Raw genomic sequence first — 27,704 nt, 5'->3', positions numbered from 1 at the left:
GACTGTGAGGTACAGGGTCAAAGTTTACTCAATGATGATGTATAGGGGGCGGACCGAACATCGCATATGTTCGCCCGCCGTGGCGAACGCGAACAAGCCATGTTCGCCGGCGAACTATTCGGGCCATCTCTACTTATATACCCAAATCGCTTTTTACAGAAATAGACGCCCTGACCAGAGTCCTTGTCTGGGGCAGATCCCGACCCAAATTAAGCATGGATACATTAAAACGACTTAAAATGGAGGGATGTATGGCATTGCCGGACTATCGTTTGTATTATATAAACCTAAAAATGTTGCTAGAAGAACAACCATAGAATGCCCAATAAAAATATAAATATTTTATTAAATCATCAATTGATCAAAAATTATTTAAAGACATTTTCACAGAATTACTATGGAGAAAAATCAGCAAAACAACCTGGATACAGTAGTCCCCCCTGTCGGTGCCTCAAAAGCCCGCCAAATAGATGATATACATGTCCATGCAATATGCAGTGAGGTAATTCACAAGCAGCAAATATCAGGTAAATACCTGCTACAAGTGACTGTGATATTCACCTCACTGCACAGCCCAGTAGAGAGTAGTGTGTACTGATGAGGCCCTAAATGGTAGTACTCTAGAGCACATAATCACATACCATCCGTTAAATAATTTCAAATGAATATACCCCTAAACAACAGGTCATGGATAGCAGACTACAAAATAACAAGCTATTACACAGAAGTACCCACTGGGAACGTGAACATACCCATAGACATGATGAAGGGCTGAGACACCGAACACAGGGCAGGCAAGAACCCCGACGCGCGTTTCGCCTCAGCTTCGTCAGGAGGTTAATGAGAGTGTGGCTATGGCTCCCCCTTTATACCCCTCATATGGCTGCACATATGTAAATAATTGATATAACTCGGCTGATACCTATTAACCGAGCGCTTGTGCCCGATGATGCACGCCGTGGACATCATGGAGGCGCCGCATTCATCAGGAGGAGGGGTGGAACGCAAACATGCGTTCCAGCCCGCCTCCCAAGGAAACACAGCGGCGTCCCCACGTGACCCGGCGCACAGCGCATCCTGGCCAAGCGCTGCATCAGCTCATTCAGCAGACATGCCATTGGACTCTGGAAATGTCAAACCCTCTTCAAATATATGGGAAATGGTTTTAGCCCTAAATAGAGTCTACATTGAGTGTATATGGTTCAAAAATGACAGAGGACCGCTGAATATTCAGAACTAATAGCAGAGAAGATAGAAAAGAGGGGTAAAAAAGAAGAAGAGCGGGAGGGATCAGGAGGAATGAACAAAAACTCCATACCATATATTATAAAATTAGATCATGGATACACATATCCATGATCACATAATTATACAAGGGATCCTTGGTGTCGTACTGTATAATAGTAAATTAATACATCAGCAATAACATGATTCTATGGACAGTTAAGTGCCCGGATTCCCAACAAGAAAAACTATAATTCCACAGTACCATGATTTCATACAAGATTACAACAAATTAACATGATAGATGTATACAAGAAGAATACCATGATTCCACATTATTTGAATCCCATGATTTTTAACAGTAAATTTACATATCCATGACACCATGATTACAACAATCTATCACCAACAGACATTATGTGCATAATTATGTGATACAATATGTATTTCCTCTAAGACGTAATAAATGTACATCAATTATGTATATATATATATATATATATATATATATATATATATATATATATATAGAGGAAAACAATAATATTCCAAAAACAAAAGTGATGTTGCTCTCATACCAATATTACCAAAGACAGATTTAAGTAACCCATCCAACAATTCATTCCATAGAGGTGTAGATACCATTAGATAAAAATTGTGTCCTATCGAGCCCATAAAAGGGACATTTTCATAAATTCATAAATAGTGTGAAGCACCGCAGGGAATGATCGATGGACCCAAGTGCAAATGGGCCCACCAAAACATAGTGGGTCCAGTGCAGTCGGGCCCACCGTAACACCCCAGCAACACTGGACACATATATAATTATTCCAAATCCATAATTGTGAAAAAAACATCTATACTCATACAAAAAAACCATCCAAAAAATCATAGTGATCGACAAATCTTCTAATACGAGTTGTATTACAACTTATAGTGACATAGCCTATGCACCAATATTATCAGAGTAAAAACTCCAAAATCCCTAATAATAAATATATATAAAACTAATAATTCATACTCAGGGATAATAGATGTGCCCAAGTCCAGCCGGGTACCATCAATAGTGGTTATACCAGCCCAGTCGGGCACATCATCATCCAAAATGACACATAATCAGAATCATAACCCTAACCACATAGATGAAAAAATACCCAGACTATGTATATTTAGAATCCCATGTGTCCCTCATTTCGAGTGCATGTATCATGATTCACTTCATGTTGATATCTTCTTCGTTGTATCGTTTGTATTACTTGGCAGGCCAATTGAGGCTTATTAGCGCCTGGTACTCCTTGGAGGAATTACCCACCTTGAATATTTCCTAAAAAAATTATCTCAACTGAAATCCACTTTGGTCAGTTCTGGAAATGCCCCCTAAACTTTAGAAACTTTAGAAACCGTTGTTGCCACTACACAGGCTGGCACAAACATCTCGGAGAGAAGCCAAATCATTATCCCGTTTTACAGAGGTTGTTCCAGATATTCCCCAGTGTGATAACCAATCGCTACCACAATTGCAGAGGGTAATGGGGAGAGACAGATGGCAGATGATGGGGGTTAAAACCCTCAGAGATTATATGATCGAGGAGTGTTACTGACATATGAAACATTATCCCACAAATATCAAATCCCTTGAACTAACTTTTTCTCATACCTGCAACTCCGTTCAGCTATACAGAGTAAACGCCCAAATGCCAACACGACGGTCTCTAAATACTCACCCCTAGGAGTTGTTAAAACCCAAAGACCCAGAGGGCTAATATCAGCGATATATTCACATCTAGTACAAGCAAAGGTTAGCGCGTATCCTCTTGTAATTGTAGACAAATGGAAAAGACCGATACCCACAATTACGGAAGAATTTATATCAACTTTATTAGAATCGCATTTACACGTATCACCAGCAGCCGATAATAAAATAATACAACTATACATCATTCATCAAACATATCTCACGCCAACTAGGCGGTATAGAATGGGCAGAGCACCGAGCACGGGCGGTCCTAGATGCGGGGAAATGGAGGCAGATTTCTGGTACATGATTTGGAGGTGCGGCCCGATTGCTGCATTCTGGGTGGAGGTGACATTTTTTCTATCAAGCCTGGTGCCAGTTAGGGTGGAATGCACACCTGAGACATGCCTGTTGGGAATATTGAATGAGGATACTTGGGATCACAATATGACAACGTTCTCAAAAGAATCTTTATTCATGGCACGTAAATGCATTGCTCTAAGGGTACTTTCACACTAGCGTTATTCTTTTCCGGTATTGAGTTCCGTCACAGAAGCTCAATACTGGAAAAAAACTGATCAGTTTTATCCTAATGCATTCTGAATGGAGAGCAATCCGTTCAGGATGCATCAGTTCAGTCCCTCATACGTTTTTTAGACGGAGAAAATACCGCAGCATGCTGCAGTTTTCTCTCCAGCCAAAAATACTGAACACTGTCCGGAATGCCGGCATTAATTTACATTGAAATGTATTAGTTCCGGATCCGGCATTAAGTGTTCCGGCAAAACGGATCCGGCTTTCCGGTCTGTGCATTTACAGACCTTTAAAAATGCAAAAAAATTTTATACCGGATCCGTTTTTCCGGATGACACCGGAGAGACGGATCCGGTATTGCAATGCAATACCAGAACTGCCAGAACTGCCTGCCGGAATCCCCTGCCACAAGTGTGAAAGTACCCTCAAACGGTACAGCCCAACACACCGGACCTGACCATGTGGAAGCAACAAATAAATCAATTTAAGCACCATGACAAACCACTAAAATTTGAGAGAGTCGGGGGTTTGTGGTGTGACGCCCCTCAAACACAGTACTCATCCTCGAGACTGCGACAGGCTATATCTTCAGCTCGACGCTTCATGGCTCAATCGGTATAATGGGAACATGAGAACGATATAGACATAGTATGGCTATATACAGGTGCATGGAGCCGACGTCAGTGCAGTGGGAAATTGTATATTGTAAAAGTAAAGGTTTACGGTTTGATTGAAGTAATCAGACATTCATAAGAACATTGGTACTTTGACATGTGTCAAGAACATATATATCAATGTACAGTTTCTTCTGTTAAAGGGCTTCTGTCACCCCACTAAAGTCTTTTTTTTTTTTTGGGCTAGTTAAATTACTTATACTGCGATATATGAAAATATAATGGTCTTACTTACTTTGATTCAGCAGTTTCTTCTAAAAACGAACTTTTATAATATGTAAATTAGGTCTCTACCACTCCCTCAGTGCGCCTGCGCCGATGACATCACCGAAATAGAAGACGTCATCGGCGCAGGCGCACTGAGGGAGTGGTAGAGACCTAATTTACATATTATAAAATTTCCCAGATATCAATCCATTGAGAACCTGTGGTCAATTCTCAAAAAAGCAAGTGGACAAATAAAACACAAAAATTGTGATAAGCTCCAAGCACTCACTGGGCAAGAATGGGTTGTCGTCAGGATTTGGCCCAAAAGCTGATATCTAGCATGCCAGGACAAATTGAAGAAGTCTTGAAAAAGAAGGGACAGCGTTGGAAATATCGAGTCTTTGTATAAACTTTATGGATTTGTCAAGAAAAATTAAAAAGAAAATCTTATGAAATGATTAGAATTGTACTTCAGTATACCAGAGAAACATCTGACAAAAAGATCCAAAAAACAGTGAAGCAGCAAACTGGGAAAACCAAAATTTGTGTCGGTCCCAAAACTTTAGGCCACGATTGTAGACCTACGAGTTTTCATGGAACCAGACTACAAGATAACCCTGAGTAGTCTGATCTTGCAGCCATATTGCTATCCATCTGCCTCCTACTTCTTGCTAATGTATGTTCAGTAGGTTAGCAGTAAGAGGGGCTCAGATGCATGGGAGTAACATGACTGCAGGATAAGACTACAAAGGGTTTGCTTGTAGTCTGTTGTCATGGAGACTCATAGGTCTGCATACCAGCTGTAGACACTGTGCAGATGTCAGTCGGAGACATTGAAGTTTCATTTACAGAGGCTTTACAGCAGGTTTTTGGTGTAAAAAAGTCACAAATTTGGAAACAAAGGGCAGTTTGCGCAAAAATGTTGCAACATGTTATGTTTGTTGTTGCTCTCTCCACTTTTTGAAAATCTGGGTTGAGCTTAGCAAAAAGGGAAGGGCCACCATCCCCCAACAGTTACAATAATTTACATTAGAAAACTGGCATAAATTTTGTCTGAAATCTTACAGTTTTTGGTGCAGACAGTATGACACCTCATGTGGATCCTTCCTTATTGTATCGGGTCTTCCATATCTTCTGCTGAGACCAAGGAACTCCAAGGGCTGGTGGAAACCCCTTCCAACCTCTAAGAGACTCAGGCTGAGCTTACACGAAGACAAGAAAGTCATGCCACATTGGATCTAATGATTGTCAATGGCGTCGCAGAGCAACACGTGATATTCCGTGACTGCGACGCAACAGTCACAAAATATCCAGACCTGATGGATTGCAGGTTACAAGTGGCGCCTCGACTTCCGCTCCATTGACTTTAATGTAAGTGGCTCGCTTGCCTTCGACTTGTCTGTGTTTTCACAACCAAATCACAGCTCTAAAACAGTTGCGCAACAGAAAGTTGAGGCTTTTCGGCGACTTGCTGTTGTGAGACACTGGCCGCTGTGTAGCCCCAGCCTAAGACTTTGAACCGACCTGACATAATACATGGGGCTACATAGAGAAGAGGTGGCCATACACTCACACTGCTCTCCACCGAAGTCCATGGGAGTTGTGGAGACAGACAATGCCTTAGAGTCACATCCATGTACCACTTCTTCCCAACTGGATAGGATTCCTGAACAGTCACAGGGGATCCCTGTTTTCCCAGTAGATAGATAACAGATATACTATATGGTGAAAACTATTGGGACAGCTACAGGAGCTTTTATCCCATTATAAATCCATAGTCATTAATAGGTTGTTGGTCCCTCCTGTGATGTTCTGGGAAGGTTTTCTACAAGATTCATCCAGAAGATCATTTGTGAGGTCAGACATTGATGTTTGAGGAGAGGGCCGGGCTCACAGTCTCCGTTCTGGTGTTGGATGGAGTTGAGGTCAGGTCTCTGTGGAGCCAGTCAAGTTCTTCCACATCAGACTCCCCCAACCATAACTTTATGGAGCTTGCTTTGTGCACTCGGGTGCAGTCATGCTGGAACAGGAAAAGGCCTTCCCAAACTCTTCCCACAAACTTGAAAGCAACAATTGTCCACCATGTCTTGGTCTGCTAAAGTATTAAGACTTCCCTTCACTTGAACTAAGTGGCCTCGGCCGCTGCCTGATGAGCATCCCCATAGCATTATCCCTTCTCCACCAGGCTGTACAGTTGGCACAATGCAGACAAACAGGTGACGTTCTCCTGGCATTGACCAGACCCAGCCTGGTCCATAAGACTCCAGATAGAGAAGTGTGAGCCATCACTCCACAGATGATGTTTCCATTGCTCCAGATTCTGATGGTGGCCTGCTTTACACTACTCTGACAATTGGCATTGTGCTTGGCGATGTAAGGCCGGCATGCAGCTGCTCAGCCATGGAAATCCATGCCATGACGTCGCGGTTACAGTTTTTCTGCTGATGTCAATGGCAGAGGTTTGCACTCTGCAGTTATGGAGTCAGCAGAGCGTTGGTGACTTTTATGCCCAGGGCTCCTCAGCACTCGGTGACCCAGTTCTGTAACTTAACGTGGTCTCCACTTGGTAGCTGAGTTGCTGTGGGTCCTTGCACTTTCTAATAATACCGTTCACAGGTGATGGTGGAAGATCTAGAAGAAATGTTGGGCAGCGACATTCCATTATAGGAGCACCCTGGAATTTAGTGAGAGCTTCAGAACGAGCCATTCTTTCACAAATATCTGCATAGGCAGAAAGCCTGGTGAGGTGAAGGATGTTATACACCTGTGGCAATGGCAGACTGCATGGCTGGGGGCTGGATCTTATACACCTGTGGTAATGGGACTGAATGAAACACCTGAATGTAATGATTAAGACGCAGAGCCCGATGCTGTTCTCCATGTAGTGTAGACAGCAACATGTATATCTCTTCTCTACAATTTTTGTCTTTTGGCTCCATCTCCTGGTCAATATGGATCATGCCCCACTACATGTCTACTTAAAGGGGTTTTCTCATCTCAGACAATGGGGGCATATCGCTAGGATATGCCCCCATTGTCTTATAGGTGCAGGTCCCACCGCTGGGACCCGCACCTATATCGAGAACGGAGCCCCGAAAGTGAAGGAGAGCGCACTGCGCATGCGCAGCCGCCCTCCATTCATTTTCTATGGGGCCGGCGAAAATAGCCGAGCGCTGGCTCGGCTATTGCCGTCTGCCCCATAGAAATGCATGGGAGCATGGGCCGCGCATGTGAGGCACGCTCCCATTCACTTCTATGGGAGAGGCGGGGATTAGTTCTTGGTGGTGGACGGACCCCGGGAAATCTGGGGTCCTCCAGCCACAGCGCTCCCCTCTCCGTTCTTGATATAGGTGCGGGTCCCAGCGGTGGGACCCGCACCTATAATTGGGGGCATATCCTAGCGATATGCCCCCATTGTCTAAGATGGGAATACCCCTTCTCCAACATTCACAGAGTATATTATACAGTTCTGTGCCCCAGCTGCTGCAGAACCTCATAATACACACCTCAGCTGCTGCAGAACCTCATAATACACACCTCAGCTGCTGCAGAACCTCCTAATACATATCTCGGCTGCTGCACAACCTCATAATACACACCTCAGCTGCTGCACAACCTCATAATACATATCTCGGCTGCTGCACAACCTCATAATACACATCTCAGCTGCTGCAGAACCTCATAATACACACTTCAGTTGCTGCAGAACCTCATAATACACACCTCAGCTGCTGCAGAACCTCATAATACATATCTCGGCTGCTGCACAACCTCATAATACACACCTCAGCTGCTGCACAACCTCATAATACATATCTCGGCTGCTGCACAACCTCATAATACACATCTCAGCTGCTGCAGAACCTCATAATACACACTTCAGTTGCTGCAGAACCTCATAATACACACCTCAGTTGCTGCAGAACCTCATAATACACACCTCAGCTGCTGCAGAACCTCATTATACACACCTCAGCTGCTGCAGAACCTCATTATACACATCTCAGCTGCTGCAGAACCTCATAATACACACCTCAGCTGCTGCAGAACCTCATAATACACATCTCAGCTGCTGCAGAACCTCATAATACACATCTCAGCTGCTGCAGAACCTCATAATACACACCTCAGCTGCTGCAGAACCTCATAATACACACCTCAGCTGCTGCAGAACCTCATAATACACACCTCAGCTGCTGCAGAACCTCATAATACACACCTCAGCTGCTGAAGAACCTCATAATACACATCTCAGCTGCTGCAGAACCTCATAATACACACCTCAGCTGCTGAAGAACCTCATAATACACACCTCAGCTGCTGCAGAACCTCATAATACACATCTCAGCTACTGCAGAACCTCATTATACACACCTCAGCTGCTGAAGAACCTCATACTACACACCTCAGCTGCCGCAGATTTTCTAATGAATCCGATGAGTATGTTTTACATAAGGCAGCATTCACGTGAACGCAGTGTTTTGCGGATACACGCCCGTGTGCCGGATCATCTGCAGCGCCATGACCTGTCCAAATACACTCCGCCTGGACCCCTGTCCTTGTAATATTCTTATAATCTACAGCAGGGGGCGCTACCAGAGAGCAACAAAAACAATGCAGACAAGCGAAGATAATGAAAGGAGGAGCCCTGAGCAATAGGCAGAAGACACGTAGAGGAGACCCCCCTTGACTTGACAGCGGGGGACCATTTCTGATTTTGTGACCGTCTGCAGGAGGAAAATGACAGGGATCTGCAGGTGACATGCAGCAGCCCGCCCTCCGCCCCCCAGTCATCTGCTGCTTCCTGCAGCCCCTCCCCCCCCTGCTCTGGTCACATGGGCTGCATTCACATGCTTCAGTGCAGGAAGTCTCTGTCCCAGCTGTGTGCATGGAGGTAAGTGGCTGCGCTCCTGACAGCTGCCTGCCCCACGCCGGAGCATAGTCTGTAAGGCTGCAATCACACATGCAGTTTTTGATGCAGTTTTTGGAGCCAGTCCAGGAGGCGATGCAGCAGGACAGAGAAGTATACGTCCTCCCCTTATGTTTCCTACTCCCTTCTGGCTGTGACTAATGGTCGGCGGAAGAAAACTTTAAGACTGGGTGTTTTTTTTTTTTTTTTTTGTATTTTCTGTTTTCTGTGGTGGTTCACATATTTTTTTTATTTGTCTCTTAAAAACTTTTTTTTTTACAGGATTAAATAACATGGCGGGAATTTATTAAAACCAGGCTTTCTTACACCAGGGTGCCTTCACACGACTGTATGTTTGCGTTCCGCAATTTTGCGTAACGGCTGCAGACCCATTCATTTCAATCGGGCTGTAGTAAGATGAGTATGTTTTACATAAGGCAGCATTCACATGAACGTAGTGTTTTGCGGATACACGCCCGTGTGCCGGATCATCTGCAGCTCCATGACCCGTCCAAAAATACTCCGCCTGGACCCCTGCAAGAAAACAGCAATTGCGGACAAAAATAGGCATTTCTATCATGGGCCTGGCCGTATTTTGCGGAAACGCACAGGGGCGGTATCTGTGTTTTTGCGGATCCGCAATTTGCAGACCGCAAAAATGGATACAGTCATCTGAATGAGCTTTAAAATACTAATTTATTAAGAGGCGCACACCTCAGTCATTTTGGCGCCTCTCGGGAGGTCCATGTGCTACTAGCAGATTTCTGGTGGAATTTACACCGTTAGGCCTCATGCACACGACCTTATGTGTTTTGCGGTCTGCAAAAAAAAGGATGACGTTCCGTATATTTTTTTGTGGATCCGTTTTTTTTGCGGATCCATTGTAATAATGCCTATCCTTGTCCGCAAACTAGAAAAAAATAGGACATGCGCTATTTTTTTTGCAGGGCAACAGAACAGACATACTGATGCGGACAGCACACGGTGTGCTTTCCGCGTTTTTTGCGGACCCGTTGAAATGAATGGGTCCGCATCCTATCCGCAAAAGAAAAAACAGAACGGACACAGAAACAAACAACATTCGTGTGCATGTAGCCTTAGCGTAACTAAATATTAAGGGGGTCATTTACTAACCGATATACGCCACTTTTTGGTGTAGATCTGTTACAGATTGCGGCGCAAAGGCTCACACGGGTCTGAAAAAAAGTGGGCGCGGCGGTGGAAGGGCGCAGGACGGCAGCCCGTCTCATTTTCTATGCCTGTTTTAGGCGTAGAAAAGGGTTTAAATCTACGTCAGCAAGGAAGCTGTCAGCTGTCAAAAATGGAAGTTACTCCGCGTGCATTCCGTTTCCGTATGTCCGTATATTCGTTACGCAAAAAATTAGAACATGTCCTATTATTGTCCACATTACCGACAAGGATAGGACTGTTCTATGAAAGGCCACCTGTTCCATTCCGCAAAATACGGAATGAACACGGATGTCATCTGTATTTTTTGCGATCTGTTTTTTGCGGACCACAAAATACATACGTTCGTGTGCGTGAGCCCTTACACAAGCGGTGGATGCGCCTAAGTTATGTAGAGGCCGACGCCTCTACATAACTTTGACGGATCTACCGCCAGCGCAGGGGCTTATTAAGACCGACGTCTAAAATGCAGATCTTAAAAAATGACCCCCTAAGTTTCTTCTGGCTGCGTTGGCTCCTCCCACAGCCTAAATGGGGGGAAATGTGCTATGACACTGGCTGACCTGTTACATGTGCGCTCGGCAGCTGAAGACATCTGTGTTGGTCCCATGTTCCTATGTGCCCCATTGCTGAGAAAAATCATGTTTTCTTATATGCAAATGAGACTCTTGGAGCAACGGGGGCGTTACCATTACACCTAGAGGCTCTGCTCTCTCTGCAACTGCTGCCCCCTCTACACTTTTATTGACAGGTCCAGGCAGTGTGTAAATGTCATCACACCTGGCCCTGTCAATCAAAGTGCAGGGGGTGCGGCAGTTGCAGAGAGAGCTGAACTTTTAGGTGTAATGGTAACACCCCCGTTGCTCCTAGAGGCTCATTTGCATATAATAAAACATAATTTCTCCCAGCAATGCGGACACATAGGAACATGGGACCAACACAGATGTCTTCAGTTGCCAAGTGCACATGTAGATGTATAATGTGGATTTTTTTATACAATTTTTTATGCTTTTGGTTCCACATTTTGCTATAAGTTTCTGTTCTGCATCCACATTATATGGAATTATCCGGCATTATAGTGTCACTTTTCTGTAACAGGCAAAGAAGAAGGAGAGGAGTGATGGAGAAGAAGGGTCACTGAGGATCTGCAGTATCTGATCCATCGCTGTAGACCTCGGGGGACGGCGGATATTACAGTAAGTAATAATATTATCTGGACTGATTCATTTCTTGATATATCTTTATAAAGGTTCAAAGCTCCTTTACTGATACAGAGCTCCAAATCCCCTGCAGACACATAGGGTAAAATGATACAATGGGGACTACTTACAACCACCACTAGAGGGAGCTCAGTAAAGATGTATCACTCCCTATGCAGAGAGCTCCCTCTAGTGGCAGCGGCCGGCAGTAAGCCATCTATACTTTAAATTCTGTATAGGAGCCGGGGGGTGAATGTTTAACGTCTTACAACGCCTCTCTCAGGAGGAATGAAGCATTACTGCCCATTGACATGTCCGTGTAATGTACAGCTTACATGGGGAAATTGGATAATGACCTCTGTGGAAATTTCACCGGGGAGAACCTTGATATTCACCCAGCTTTCCTAGAAACAGAATTTCTGGCAACTTGCCAAAAGAGGGAGACGTCTGTGTTTTATAATTGTCTTCCTCCTCGGCAGATGAAGTGTATACTCATTGTCTCGGAGGGAGCGGAAGTCCTGTTCTGCTGGGCGGACGAAGAGTTCGAGAAGAATCTACACAGCAGATACTCTGTATGTGACGAGCTTCTGCAGGTAAGTGGACTGTAGGGTATTACCGTATATATGGTAAGTGATGAGCTTCTGCAGGTAAGTGGACTGTAGGGTATTACCGTATATATGGTATGTGATGAGCTGCTTCAGGTAAGTGGACTTTAGGTTATTACCGTATATATGGTTTTTGATGAGCTGTTGCAGGTAACTGGACTGTGTGTTATTACTGTATATATGGTAGGTGATGATCTGCGGGTAAGAGGAATGTGTGTTATTACCGTATATATGGTAGGTGATCTGTTGCAGGTAAGTGGACTGTAGGTTATTACCGTATATATGGTAAGAGAGGAGCTGCTACAGGTAAGGAGATTGGATGTTATTACCGTATATATGGTATGTGAGGAGCTGCTGCAAGTAAGAGGACTGTGTGTTATCACCAGATATATGGTAGGTGATGAGCTGTTGCAGGTAAGTGGACTGTAGGTTATTACCGTATATATGGTAGGTGATGAGCTGCTGTAGGGCCATGTAGAGAAGGCAGTGTTTGTACCTCAGTACAAAGACCCTGGAAACTAGGATTATAAACTCCTCTTCTTCCATGAAATATCTGATAATACTTTCTCTCCACATAATTGTATCTTTTGTAATGAGATTTATAGAAGGGTCTGCTGGGCCCCCATTGGTGTTTAGTATGAAGCAGCCACGGTGCTTATCTCCCTGGAGCCATGCTGCGGTTCCCTGCACAGTCAGAAGCCAAGAGTCTCCACTGATCAGAATTATAATATTTTTTGACGATAATATTGAATCATTTCATAAATTCCACGTCTTGTTACATCTACTGTACAGTTATGTCTTTCTGTCATCTTGTTACACCTTGTATTACATCTCGTAATAGAATGTGGCCACATCCAAAGCTGCGTAATAGAATGTGGTCACACCTAAAGCTGCGTAAGATAATGTGGTCACACCCAAAGCTCCTTAACAATGTGGTCACATCCAAAGCTATGTAACATAATGTGGTCACACCCAAAGCTGCGTAACATAACGGGGTCATATCCAAAGCTGCGTAACATAATCCTATAGCTTACCACTGCTTTACCCACCTCCTGATATAATCTGCACTTTATTTACTTGTTTTATTCAGTCTCCGAACATTGGTGACAGCATCAATACCCTCTTTGCCCCTCTGATCATCTCTTGTGTGACGCTGCTGGAGAAGATCGGGGACACGTACACCTGCTTCACCGCTGAGAATGGCCACCTCTGTGTGCTGCACATGGTATGTCATTTCTTGGGGTTAAATAACTGTCATAATAAGATTTTTTTATCTGCCCAGAGTACCGCAAAAACTGCGTCTATTTGCCCTGTGTACCTGTTTTTCATGTCAGCACTTTCCTTCCCCTGTTCTCAGCATTACTGCATCCTGGCAGGATGTTTACAAGCAGAACTTCCTGTTCTCATCAGCTCCCTGTTAACTTTTCTAACCAATCCCAGAATGCATTGCTCTTTAATGTTACACAGGGTTTGCTCCGCTTAACGAACATGGAGAGGAGGGGTGTAGGGGGCGTGACTATTGAAGAGAGAACAGTGCGGAAGCTGGGGGAATCTCTGAGAAACGTTACAGAGCAAAGCGTGCCGGGATTGATTAGAAATACTAACAGGAAGCTGAGGAAAACAGGAAGTTCTGTATGTAAACTTCCTGCCAGGATGCAGAGAGACTGAGAAAAGGGGAAGGAAAGCACTGACATGAAAACAGGTAGACGGGGCAAATATATGCAGTGTTTGTGGTACTCTGGGCAAAAAATAAAAATAAATTTGTATGAAGCTGTAGAACCCCTTTTGTCCGGGTTCAGAGCTGTACCCGGACATCCCGGCAGCCCCCCTGACATGAGCATCGGAGCAGTTCATGCTCCGATGCTCTCCTTTGCCCTGCGCTAAATTGCGCAGGGCAAAGGCATTTTTAAGAGTTCCGGTGATGTACCGGGGCTCTCCATGGGGCTGACAGGAACCCCGGTGACGTCACCAGCACTGATGGGCGGGATTTAGCTCTGCCCTAGCCAGTAAAACGGCTAGGGCAGAGCTAAGGCCCGCCCCTCAGAGCCGGTGACGTCACCGAACACACTGCCGGGTGGAAGTTACCGCCCGGCAGTGTGTTATTGAAAGCAAAAAAGCCTGTGCCCTGCGCGATTTAGCGCAGGGTACGGGAGCGCATTGGAGCATGAGATTGGTTGAAAGTTAATCCGTAAACTAGGACACTCATCCGTAGTACACTGGTCTGCAACTGACCCTAAAGGGGTTCTTTAGCTTTTTAACACTTTTTGGCTCCCTGCCAAACCTGCTGCTATCCGGCTCTTTTGGTCCACCACTGAATTTGCCACGCTCCAGTCCCTGCTTGTAAACCTCCGGGACACGTGTGTTGCTGATGCCAATGATTGGCTGTAGCAGTTGTAACATCCCAGAGTATGTCACTAAAACTCTGTCACCTGGCTACAATAATGTCAATTGTCAATGTATTTCCATCTGATGTAATCTCAATGTGCATTGCCATGTCTATGTCTGTATTTTATATATTTGCTGTAATTTCCATGTACACCAGCAGGTGGCAGCAATATGAAGGCAAACCATGGTTAGAGTTAGATCTAGCTGGAATAAACCATTCCAGGCTAGCTTCCCCCATCTGAGGAGGAGTGGAATGTTCCCACACCCTACTTCAGAGGGAGGACAGAAAGTTCTAGGCAGTGTTCCAGCCACCCCCTGTTGGGGCAGGCTGTGTGAATAGGAGCTCCCAGAAACAGGGACCCCAACCAAGGATTCAGGCCTAACCTGAGGCCCAAAGCAACATCCCCAGCCTGAGACCTTTACCTCATCTGGATGACAGAGAAAGCAGCAACTGCAGAACTTCTAGATCTCCAGGAAGAAACCACCATTCCCTGCGAGCAGTCCTGTAAGTACAGATTCCAAATACAAGGAGAAGATAAGTACCTCCATAGCTAGTCAGGCCCAAACAAAGCAGAACTCAAGACAGAGCAGAAGATAGATACCTGCCAGATTCTTAAAGGCGTATGTCCAGATGCAGAATATATAGATATAATTCCTGCCACATATTGCCAACACCTGCTGGGACCATAGACTATTGCTGTAAATTGTATGGATCTAAAGCTGCCTATAATAACATCAAGTAAAGACAAGTTGGACCCTCTTCTCTGTGTGGAATTCCATCATTCCTCCATTACTCCTATTTACAACACTAATTTTGTTGCATGTGAGCCAGGATACAGGAGTCCAGCCGTACCAAGGTAGGAGACACCGTTGACACAATACAGAGACAATATCCCCCTCTGGCATTCCTAACCTGGTACTTGAGCTATACCATCTTAAAGGGCCCTTTTTACAGTACCTGTGCAAGCTGCAACTGGCGTCACGAACTTAGTTACACCTAAATCTGACCCACTGCATAGCAGCCCCAATGACCCAGTGTCCTGCTCATTGCACAGTGACCTCCAAGGGACACGTGACCCAGTGATGTGCCGCTTAGGGGACATACCGGTCATTGACTGCAGCCACACACTTGTCCCCTCCCCCTCTCCCCCATCTGTGCTGAGGTTTTACAAGTGGGGTCTGGTGCAGGGCAAAAGCAGCGGCGGAGAGCAGGTAAGTATGATTTCCTCCATAGGTCCGGCGGGGGCCGCCAATTTAACTATGGAAACCCATTTGATGCAGTTTTGCTGGACACGATTCTCAACCACTTTCAGCTTCTCCTTGTGTGAACCCGGCCTTAGGTTTCCCAAAAGACGGATCTTGTGTTTGAGCAAAACTGCATACAGTTTGGGTGACTTTTGGCTACATTAGGCCTCATGTATGAAACCCAGTGCAGCCAAGAACTGCGCTGTGGACGAGTTCCAGTCCGCGCCAGGCTTCATGCATGAGGCTGTCTTACTGTAATCTTATTCAGCATGTTATCCTTGCAGTTTGGAGAATGTCTTTTCATTGCTGTCAATGGGGACAGAGAAGAAAACGAGGACGACTTGAGGAGGAAGATTTTCGTCTTGAAGAGACTCACTGAAGTTCACTTTGGTTTGGTCACTTTGGACAGTCAACTAATCAAAAAAGAGTATGTCCGTTTAATTTTCCCTTTCAAAATGTTTCCAAAAGACCCACTGTCATGTTTTCATTGAGGATAGGCCATCAGTGTATGGTCGGCGGGGGGTCCAGCTGCCAGGATAGCCATGATACGGAGAAAGGGATAAGCTGCAGTACCAGGAACGGCCACAAGTGTACGGCCCTCGCTGCAGTGAAGGTGGTGGGAGTTCTGGAGGGTCGGACCTCCCTATCAGTTATACATTGATGGCCTCTCCTGAGGACAGGACCTAAATGTAAAGCACTTACTCGAGCTGTTCTGACACCAGTGAAAAGTTCTCTTCAGCCGTCATTTATTATATTATTTATTCCATTCTTCTGCCTCTGGAAAAGCTGTCTGCCAACGACTTCCACCTCCTCTTCTACTTTCTGTACATTAGCTAAAAGGATAGCCAGGGGGGAACGACTGCAGAGTCACGGGTCCAGGGATCTCCCTAGTCATTGCTCGAATTGTCCTGCTAGATTTATTTCCGGCTGGTAGCTCAGGGGGTCTGTCCTTTCTTTTGTAGTTCTTTCATTGTAACTGACACATCTTCTAACAGAACATATGACTGGTGGCAGTTAAAAATGTAAACTGAGCACGTGTGACCACCTCAGCGAGGTGGACAAGAAATAAGAAAAAGAATAAACAGCAGGTGGCGCTATACAGATACATTTTATTGAATAACTCACTGGCTATACAACATTTTTAATTGCATCCAAATACAAAGTATTCGGATCTAGGTGCTGGATAGAAAAATTTTGGATATTTTTTTTTTGTGGCCTAACCCCTTTAATGGGGGAGTCGGTGAATTTCTGGAAACTTCTGGCACGCCAACTGTTGTTACACTGCAACTCCCAGCATGCTTCCTTCACTTCTATAGGCATTCCAAGAACAACCAAGCGATTGCGCATGCTGGGAGTTGTAGTTTCACAACAGCTGCAGTGCCGGAGGTTGCTGATCCCTGCTCTTTGTATTGCAGCCAGATCTACGTTTTTCTACGATTTCACCTTTATAACGTCTTTCTTCCTTTTGTTTCTTCTTCTTGCTATTCCTAATAGTAACGTTCTTCATGGTAAGTATCTACCTGACCAGTACAATAACTTACCATACTCTCTGCTGTCTGATATAAGAAGGGAGTCGATACAAAATTCTGGTATAAATAGGGAGTCAATATGAAAGTCTGGTATAAATAGGGGGTCAATATGAAATTCCTCTGCATTTTGCTCCATAAATCTTCTCCAAATGTTGATCTGCCTCCGATCATAAAAATGGGTTTTCAGTAACTCGCTGTATAATGAAAAGTTCAGCAACATTTAAATCACTTTTGTGGTCAGTTTACAAGATCTCTGCCTGCTGTCAGGGAATTTAAACTTTTTTTTTTTTTTTTTTCTTCAGCTCACATGAAGAATGATAAAATAATTGTCCAAGATTAGAAAAAAACATTGTTGCTTTCTTCCAACAAAAAAAAACAGCGCCACCCCTGCCCATTGGTTGTTTCTGGTAGCGCAGCTCAGCCCCGTAATCACACAACCCCTGAACAGATGGGGCGCTGTTTTTGGAAGAAAGCAGCCATGTTTTTTTTATCCCTGAACAGCGCATTCGAGCGTATCGGAGCTTTCCCGTTGTGAGCCATATACGAGTGTGATCAGAAAATAATCAGGATTTTCTGTTTCTATTCACTGACAGCAAGCAAATGGTGAGCAAAGGAAATGCATTCGATAAAGTCTAGTGGATCCCACTGACCATAGAGGGCAGAGGATGCATGTCTATGAGGCTGGTGGCGCCTAGTACTGAGGAAAGTTATACCCTAGCATGATCTGTATGTGTTATCCCGCTGCAGACTGCGACCGCCAGATTCGGATCAGCGGAACCTCGTGTGGAAGACGTTCCAGAGTCTGCTCCTAACGTACGGCCGCCTGCAGCACGAAGACCAGAGCTTCGCAGTAGAGGTGAGTGAGCAAGAAGGGTTCCGGGAGTCTACAGAGACATGCTTCCTCCTGGAAACCCGACAACCGGTCTCAATGCAAAGCTGCAGTGTACAGCATGGAGGACTAAAAAGCCATCTGAGCCTCTGACTACATTAGACTTATATTAGATGTTTTTAGGTGGAGCTCCCCTTTAACATGTTTACAGCATTTTATGACTCTCTCAGAGGTCTTTTGACTGAGACGAGCTCACGTGTCTCTTCTTGTAGATGAATGTATAGACTTTGTGAGCACACTGACGGCCACCGTGATCCAACGCAGAAGGGTGTGGTCATTCACATTGCTGAATATATGCAAAAATACTCAGAAATCCGTGGACTGATGTTAAAGGGGTTGTCCACGTTCAGAAAAATATGGCTGCTTTCTTCCAAAAACAGCGCCACACCTGGTTGTGTGTGGTATTGCAGCTCGGCCCCATTCTCTTCAATGGAGCTAAGCTGCAATACCAGACACAACCCATGGAGAGGTGTAGTGCTGCTTCTGGAAGAACTAGGACATGTTTTTCTAATCCTGGACAACCCCTTTAATTTCCAGTGTATAAACGCTCATTAGTAGTACAAGACTAATGAACTTAGAAGCAAAGAAATTCATAGTAAACGCTCACGTGAGCCCAAAGAGGTTGCACAAGATTAGCAAAACATGGCTGCTTTCCTGCAAATAAAAAAAAAAAACAGCGCCTCACCTGCCCACAGGTTGTGTCTGGTATTGCAGTTTACTGATGCTTTATTGAAGTGAATGGGGCCAAGCTGCAATACCACAAATAACCTGTCAACCTGTCAATTTTGACAAAAGCATTCATGTTTTTCTAATCATGGAGAACCCCTTTAACTTGCATTGCTTCCTAGTCACAACTCACAGACCCAGTGCTGGAATGCAGTGCTCTTTAACCCCTACATGACCAGATGACTGAGCCTCTAGCCAATGTGGGCAAGGTCCTTTAATCAATCTAAGCAGTCATAAAATCCCAAAAATAAAGAAAACACGGATCGCACATCCATGTGCCTTGCATTTATAGTATTCAACACCATAATTAATAAACTGTACATGAGGCCCTTTCTATACATTTTGTTCAAAATGCGTAAGCCCACTCACCACGTCAAGGTGACCTCTTTCAGGTGAGTCCCTACTCTATTCTGGTGCAGCACTACACGGCGAGCACGCCGCCGCGACACAGCACCCGCAGGTGGTGTGACCCATCAGTCCAACAGCACCCCTGCTGTCAGGCTAAGCTTCCATGGCACTGGCCGCCACCAACAACCCACAGGCACAGCACCACTGCAACAACGCAGTATCACACCATGTTTTGCTGGGGTGCTGTGCCTTTGGGTTGGAAGGGCCAAGGTGGCTTAGTTTGGCAGCAGGGGTGCTGTTGGACTGCTGGGTCATGCCACCTGCTGACGCGGTGCTGCACCAAATTAGAGGTACCCACTTCATAAAGGTCACCTTGACGCGGTGAGTGGGTTTATGTGTTTTGATCAAAACGTATACCCATGGCCTCGTGTACAGTTAGTGGATTTTGGCGAAGATGGATCAGGGCAGAGCACGTGGATGTGCATTCCGTCAGCTCATGTTAGTGCTTCGTCTCTCGCCTCGCAGGCAGTAGAGCGTCTGATACACCCCAAGCTTTGCGAGCAGTGCATAGAGTTCCTGGAGAAGCAGATCGTGCAGTACATTAACGGCAGCAATGAGCGAGGCGGCGAGGAGGTCCTGCATGCCTTCGTCCTGGTCAACACCAAACTTCTGGCACTTTTCTCCAGGTGTGTTCTGTAACCTCGGTAAAACGGGTATAAACTTAACCTCTTCAAGAAGGCCTGTTTCAATAGCTTCATGCATTCCCCATGTAATAACAATTCTGGAGCCTCTATTCTTATGTCTCTATGTTGTGTCATTCCTTTATTATTTCTACTAGAAGTTATGACTGAATTGCTAGCAGTCTGCAGTAAGGGTACAGAGGGGTGGTAACCAGTTGGGGGTGTGTCCCTGCACAGTCTCACTCTATCCAATCAGTGCGGTCATTGTCAGTCTGTGCAGGGACACTCCCCCAACTGGTTACCTCCCCTCTGCACCCTTACTGCAGACTGCTAGCCACTCATAACTTCTAGCAGGAATAATAAAGGAACGGCACAACATACAGACATAAGAATAGATTCTCCATAAATGTTATTACATGGGGAATGCATGAAGCTATTAAAACAGGCATGTCAGGAGTGGTGATAGGTCTTCTTTAACGCACCTGGTGTTGCGGATTCGCACAGTCACATCTCCCCGATGGCAAGAATGAAATGACAATGGAGGCGGGGTGGGTATGCAGGCTGCCATTAGTCTCAGATCTAGTGATATGGGGGGGTTTACGGTTCTCTGTCATGGTGAAAAAACATAACACTGCTCCTTTAAACCATAAAATCTATGACCGGCTGTCATTGAACTGTATAACATAGTAGTCACTAGATCCTCCAGTGCTCTGGGGGTCCCGCTGACGTGGAGATGGGGGTGAAGTACAGCATGGGGAGCCTAGTCTATCAGGGGGAGCTCTGTTACATGCGAAGGGCTCATGCACACAAATATATTTATCTTCCGGTTCGTTTTTTTTTTTTTTTTTACGGGCCCGTATACGGAACCATTCATTTCAACGGGGCTTGCAAAAAAAAAAAAACGTGAATCACTGTGTGCATTCCATTCCGTATGTCCGCATGTCCTATTCTTGCTTATTTTGCGGACAAAGACATTCATTGTTACAATGGATCTGGAAAAAAAACTGATGCAACATGGACGTCACACGGATGTTGTCCTTTTTATGGGTGATCCGTGTTTTGCGGACCGCAAAGTACATACGGTCGTGTGCATGAGCCCTTAGGGTCCATTCATATGTCCATATTTTCGGTTAGCATCCCATCAACCTTTTTTGCGGATCTGGTGCGGAACCATTCAATTTAATTGGGCTGCAAAAGATGTGGACACCACACTGTGTACTGTCCGCATCCGTAGTTCCGTTCCCCGGCCTTTCAAAAAGGTGCCCATTTTGCGGACAAGAATAGTCATTTCTAACATAGGGGAAAAGTGCAGGACCACAAAGTGCAGGACGCACACAGCCAGTACCCGTGTTTTGCGGATCTGCAATCTGCGGGCTGCAAAACGGATACGGTCATGTGAACGGACCCTTAGTTCATTTTAGAGGGGTCACGATAAAGTGGTGCTCGGTATCTGATACCATCTATTATATATGAACCATTATGACGACTTTATGTTTATACAGCCGGAACGCCAGCTCCCTGAGGCCCGCAGATCTCCTGTCCTTGATTCTCATCGTCCAGGACCTGTACCCGGGCATCAATCTACTGCAGGAGCAGAGCATCCCGGTAACGCTGCCTTATAATAACTGTATTATAACCTGTGTCTATGAGGTTATTACTAGTACAGCATGTTTCTGTTTTTTACTTTGTACTGCCCCCCCCCCTCCCAAAAAAAAACACACAAAAAAACATGTCCGCAGGATCAACCCTATGAAACCAGACATCCTGGTAGGATTGATCCTGCTGTAGACATGACACCTGTCTTGTCAAAATCGATTGCAGTGTTGTGTTTATGAGAAAGAAAAGGCTTTTATTCCTTATGCAAATTAGGGTTTGACTGCACCAAAGGGGTTTAAGGGGTTTCCAGGATTAGAAAAAACATAGTGGCTTTCATCCAGAAACAGCACCGCTCCTGTTCTTAGGTCGAGTCTGGTATTGCTTCTCTGCTCCATTAAAGTGAAAGGGGCTTAGCTGCAATACCACACACAGACTGTGTACAGGTGTGGCGCTGTTTTTGGAAGAAGGCGGCCATATTTTTCTAATCCTGGACAACCCCTTTTAAGCTGGCCATACATATAGATTTTGTCAAGACTGGAGGTGTCCTGACTGTACCGTGACAGATGATGTCGGGGGAAGGGTTTGGGCGCAGTTGTCACGGTGGACAGGATACAAGATACACAGAATACCACCAAACAAGTGTCTAGGCAAGAAGCTGGGGATAAAGGTCACCTCCTGACAAATCCCTACCAGCTCTCCCTAGACTTCTATGCCCACGTTCAGACCCTGAAGGTGGAAATAACGTGTCCCCGTGCCTAGGCTGAAGATACCCTAAGATGGTGAAAGGGGGAAAGAGGCAGCCTGCTCCCTCAGGACCTGGAGGGGGCAGGCGTCTCTCTAACAGCCTAGACAGACAACCACAAGAAAACAAAACCAACTTATCTTGTTACTGAGCAGGAACAGCGATTCCTTCCTTCCCAGTCCCAGTCCCAGTCCCAGACCTCCCCGCAGTTCTAGTGCAGTAGACACTTCAGATTTCAGGAGGGTCAGATACTGCAGCCATCGTCCATACTGCTGCCCGGGACATTGGGCAGAATAAGTTACAATATTATGCAAATTCAGACGTTCCCCCGAAACCCAACCCCCCCCCCCCCCTTCCCTGTTATTAAGATTAAGGGGCCTTCAACAATGGCCAATGATAAGGACCGAATTAAAACTGTACGAGGACAAACGATCGCCTTACAGATCGCTCGCCCCCATACGCCTGGTGCATGTAAAGGGCATTTAGTGCCGATCCGCATGCTGTATTATTGATTGGCGCTCGTTAAAGGGCAGAAAATCTGTCTGTGTAAAGGTACAACGATACTGCGCGGTTACGACGCGGGTGCTCTGTGGTTGAGTACCGCACCGCCTTATGAGCTGCAACGGACTCTAACTGAACTAATTAGGAGCACTCTAATTGGCCATGTAATTAGTTCACTTAGAGCCTGTTGAGTTCGTATGGCCGAGCAGGACTTGAGCGCAGCACGGCCTGGTCGCGCCATGTGGTCGTACCCTTATAGGGCGCTGTAACGTAACCCTTATTGTGTTACGACAGGGCACCGAAGACAATGCGGCCTCAGAAGAGTATTTTACCCCCGACCCGTCCCCCAGCACAAGCAGCTTAGGTAAGTTCCATAATGAAAGGTAAGCAAAGGGAACTCTGCATTAGCTGCTGGACTCTCTCTCAATGTGTCTGTATGTATATATGAAAGAAAAAACCAGAAAGAGGCAGCGCCTCTTGTGTGGAACCTTACAGACAATAATACAGAATTGCACTGATTATGCTTACCATGTGGTGTTGTGAAAAGTCACAACACCTATGTTTCGCCTTGCTGGAAATAATCCCGTCCAGTCTGCGGGGGATGGATCTGCATCTGCTGCCTTGGTCTATGCCCTTTTTCCGTCGCTCACGGTCAAAGAGATAATGCAGGTTTAGTTGAAAGAAGAAGATCGGACCAAATTTAAACGGCGCTGATGCAGAAGATTGACTCCGTTTTGAGATGTTACCATATAGGTAATCTTTTATTCAAAAGTCTACGCGTTTCAGGGGCGGACTGCCCCCTTCATCAGGACAATAAAACTTATTAGGATAAAACATGTGTTCTGCTTTACTATATAAACTCTGTTTGGGCGCGATGTGCAGTGACATAGGGGGCGTGAGGGGGGCGGGTTTGTGGGCGTGGAGGAGTCCGGTGTTGCTAAGCTACTGTGACCTCCCTTACGGCCGGTATTGGTGTTCTCAAGGCAGTGGGTAGGGGAGATTAGCATAAAGGGCGGGGATAGGGCGGGTTGCAGAGCGGGGGGAGGATGTCTGTGATGTCGGGGCACTGAACATTAGACGCTGATTGCAGGCAGAGATGTTTGTGAGCGAAATCTGCTGATAAGCGGGAGGTGCCGACCAGAGGCATTATGTGCCGATCTGAGGCATTTATGGTCCCTCTTCCGATCCGCTGTTCGATAGTATAGTGGCTACCGGACAGACGGATTGGAAGGTGTGACATGGGAGGAGTTCTGGCTAGTGGCAAGGGAGGAGCCAGGTTGCCTGGTGTGTGGTACGCTAGCTCTCGTTGCTATGTCCTTATGTTACGTATAAGGGGCGTAGAGGCTGGGAGTGACGTACAGGGGGCGGTGTTCATAGCCCCGATCACATGACAGTGTCATTCTATTGTGTTTATAGCGTTAGTGACCGGTATGTTTGGCTGCGGGGGTAAGGTATGCAGGCAATGTGGAGGATAGAAATGAAGAGGGGTATTTGGACGCTTATAAAATATAGTAAAATATAGTAAAAGATAAAGGGTAAAAAATGCAAATATAAGATAAAGGGAAATTTGAAAAGACATAAAAGGTTTCCCCTATATACTTGTATACACATAAATATGTACACACGTGTATACACAGGGAATAAAATGAGATACATGAATTAAATGAGTTAAATAAATAAATAAATGTATGTATACGGCGGTATGTTAAATAAATATATATATATGGTGGCGGTATATGTATGTGCATGTCCTTCCAGGTGATGGCGGTATAGACGTGCATAGGGGTGTAGGGCGGTCGTCATGAGCATGTGTACCCATGGACACACATATGCAGTGGATAGTCTCCAGCCGCACACGTTCGGGCTATTGATCTTACTTTAGTCACACATATTGGAGTATTAAAATATAGTTTCCTTATTAGAGTATGGTTTCGCTCATTTCGTTTAATCCATATGGCCTCAGAGTATCTAATTGGTAGATCCAATAGACCTCTCTTCTTTGGAGGATACTGAATCTATTATATGGGTTGGGTGGTATATGGTCTATAGGAGTGATTGTTAATTTATGTCTATTTTTTTCTCGTGTGGCGGCGCAGTGTCGAGAGATGCTGTGTTTGATGCATAGTTTTTGGATGTTATGCCTATGCTGGTTGACTCTGCAGTGCAGTTCCTGTGTTGTGCGGCCTATATACTGGAGGCCGCATTCACATTCGATTAAATATATGACGTAACTACTTTTGCAAGTTAGATGGTATTTTATTGGGAAGCTAGTGCCGTTTTTTGTGGAACTAAAGGAGGTCTTATTGTGTGTGATCATGTCGCAACACAAGCATCGTTTCGTGGCGCATTTGTAGCTGCCTACGCGTTCCTTTCTAGTTATGTTTTTGATTTTTGTATGCTTTTTCTGTTTGCTTGGGGCTAGGACGCTTTTTATTGTAGGTGCTCTTCTGTAGGTGATCGTAGGTATATTGGGGAGATATTTTTCAAGGTAAGGATCCTGCCTCAAGACGTGCCAATGTTTGGACAGTATTGCGCGAATCGTTTTATTAGATGTATTATATTGCATAATTAGGTTTAAATGTTTTAGATTTTCTTCCTTTTGGTCTTTGGCTACACTCAGTAGGCATTCTTTCTGCGTATTTTTTAGGCTCCTTTTGTATGCGTCTTTTAATAGTTGGCTTGGGTAGCCTTTATCGGTGAATCTTTTTTGTATAATCTTTGCTTGTTCCTTGAACGTCTCGTTTTCTGTGCAATTACGTCTAATGCGCTTATACTGACTATATGGTATATTTTGCAGCCATTTTTTGTGGTGAAAGCTCTTATAGTGTATATAACTGTTAGTATCGACCTGTTTAAAAAATGTCTTTGTTGTGACAATGTTATTAGTAATATTGATGGTAATGTCTAGGAAATCTATTTGTTGTTTCTGGAAGTTTGGAGTGAAGGTGATACCCCAGTTCGTATTATTCAGTTTTTCGTGAAATTTTAGGGCTGAGTGTTCATCCCCGTCCCAGATAATAAAAATATCATCGATGTATCTCTTATAGTAAATGATCTGCTCGTTGATGACGTGTTCATTCTCAAAGTGGCCCATAAATATGTTAGCGAAAGCTGGCGCTACTTTCGTACCCATAGCGGTACCGCGGCATTGATGATATGTGATGCCGTTGTATATAAAGAAGTTGTTCTCTAAGATGAACCGTAAGCACTCCATTAGAAAGTTGACCTGTGGTGATTTTAGGGTGGTGTCGTTGCGTAGTGTGGCTTCTACGCACTTGATCCCTAGATTGTGTTCAATGTTTGAGTATAATGCTGTAACGTCCATGGTGAATAGTGCATAAGTGCTCCTCCATGTTATGTTTCCAATTTCTTCCATTAGCTGTCTTGAGTCATGTAGGTAACTTGGTAGATTCTGGACATATGGTTGAAGAAAGAGATCAAGATAATGGGATAGATTACTTGTTGCTGAGTTTGTGTTTGACACGATGGGCCTCCCTGGGGGTTTTTCTGTATTCTTGTGTATTTTTGGTAAATGATAGAAGTACAGGTTTGACGGTGCTTTAGGTATAAGGAAGTTTTTTTCTTTTTTGTTTATGTATTGAGTTTTATGGGCCCTTTTAACAAGGCTTCCAAGGTTCTTAATTATATCCGGGAAGGGATTCTTATCTATTACCTGGTAGTACTCGGTATCGTTTAGAATATTGCGTGCTTCTTTTTCGTATTCTTCTACATTTTGTATTACAATCCCACCTCCTTTATCCGCTGGGCGGATTATTAGGTTCTCATTGTTTTTAAGGCTCCTTAGGGCATATGTCTCTTGATAGGATAAGTTTCCATTTTTCGGGGGTCTCTTTGGATTCTGCTCAGAGGCAATTTTCTTAATGTCTGCTGATATTAGGTCAAAGAATGTCGGTATAAAATGTCCCTGACTTTGGACTGGAAAGAAACAAGATTTAGGACGCACTTCCTGATGTTTAAAAGTTTCAGATTCCTCTATGTTTATGCTCATCATAGTGTCTTTTTTGTTTCTTGTATTCTCATGTTCAAAATGTCTTTTTATTGTCAAGTTTTTTCTAAATTTTTGGATGTCTAGGTACAGTTCGAACATATTGACATTGTTATAGGGACAGAAAGAGAGACCCTTTTGAAGGAGGCTATTCTCTGACTTTGTGAGTTCGTGCGATGATAAATTGAAGATTTTCACCGTCGGTATGAGGGTGATTTCAGTAGGGCCATTTTCCTTTTTATTTATGTTCTTTTTGTTCTTCTGGTGTTTGCCTCCCCTGCATCCTCGGGTTCGTATTTTCTTTTCCCTGGGGTGGGTTTGAAGAATTTTGTTATGTGCTGGGTGTTCATTTTTTGGGTGTCCACCAGTTCTTTGTGTTTCGTTGTGGTGCTGGGTATTTGTGTTGTCTGTTTGATATGGTCTAAAAAAGGAACCAGGGCTGATGCTCCTGCCATGGTGTTGTCGATAATAATTACAGACTCGTATTCGCTGTTTTGTTCTTGGGTCGAGGTCTGGTGTATTGTAAGGAGGGAATTGTTAAAATCGTCGTCTAGTAGGAGGTTTGGACTTGGTGACTTTATGTTTGGGCTGCCATCTGATAGCAGGTTGAGTGCCTCATGTGTGTCTGTATGGCTTCTTTCAGAAGGTGGCGGCAGCTCGAGGGATGACGATTCATCGCTGTCTAGTTTTGGGGACATTGAGATTCAGGTACTCCCCCTCCCCCCCCCCCCCCCCCAGAGTGAATTTCTAGATTCTTGGGTTAATGCCGTTTATTACTTCTC

At 44.8% G+C, this 27,704-nt stretch overlaps 1 protein-coding gene across 2 annotated transcripts in view; it reads left to right on the top strand.

Annotated features, from left to right (window-relative positions):
* The first annotated feature begins 9,056 nt into the window (after window positions 1–9,056).
* Window positions 9,057–27,704, top strand: part of HPS1 (HPS1 biogenesis of lysosomal organelles complex 3 subunit 1) — a 59,957-nt gene continuing 41,309 nt past the window's right edge. Inside the window, exons 1-10 of one of the 2 annotated variants that reach the window (XM_040437143.1) lie at window positions 9,057–9,268; window positions 11,570–11,667; window positions 12,150–12,263; window positions 13,366–13,500; window positions 16,190–16,332; window positions 18,182–18,290; window positions 19,923–20,083; window positions 21,580–21,682; window positions 23,211–23,280; window positions 27,566–27,630. In XM_040437143.1, coding sequence (XP_040293077.1) covers window positions 12,150–12,263; window positions 13,366–13,500; window positions 16,190–16,332; window positions 18,182–18,290; window positions 19,923–20,083; window positions 21,580–21,682; window positions 23,211–23,280; window positions 27,566–27,630 — 900 coding nt within the window. In that variant the 5' untranslated portion in view covers window positions 9,057–9,268; window positions 11,570–11,667. Of the gene's footprint in view, window positions 9,269–11,550; window positions 11,668–12,149; window positions 12,264–13,365; window positions 13,501–16,189; window positions 16,333–18,181; window positions 18,291–19,922; window positions 20,084–21,579; window positions 21,683–23,210; window positions 23,281–27,565; window positions 27,631–27,704 lie in introns of both variants that reach the window. The other variant, XM_040437142.1, reaches the window with a different exon arrangement.

Source organism: Bufo bufo, chromosome 6 (genome assembly GCF_905171765.1).
Source record: "Bufo bufo chromosome 6, aBufBuf1.1, whole genome shotgun sequence".
Taxonomy (NCBI): Eukaryota; Metazoa; Chordata; class Amphibia; order Anura; family Bufonidae; genus Bufo; species Bufo bufo.
This window is presented reverse-complemented; position numbering and strand designations above follow the sequence as displayed.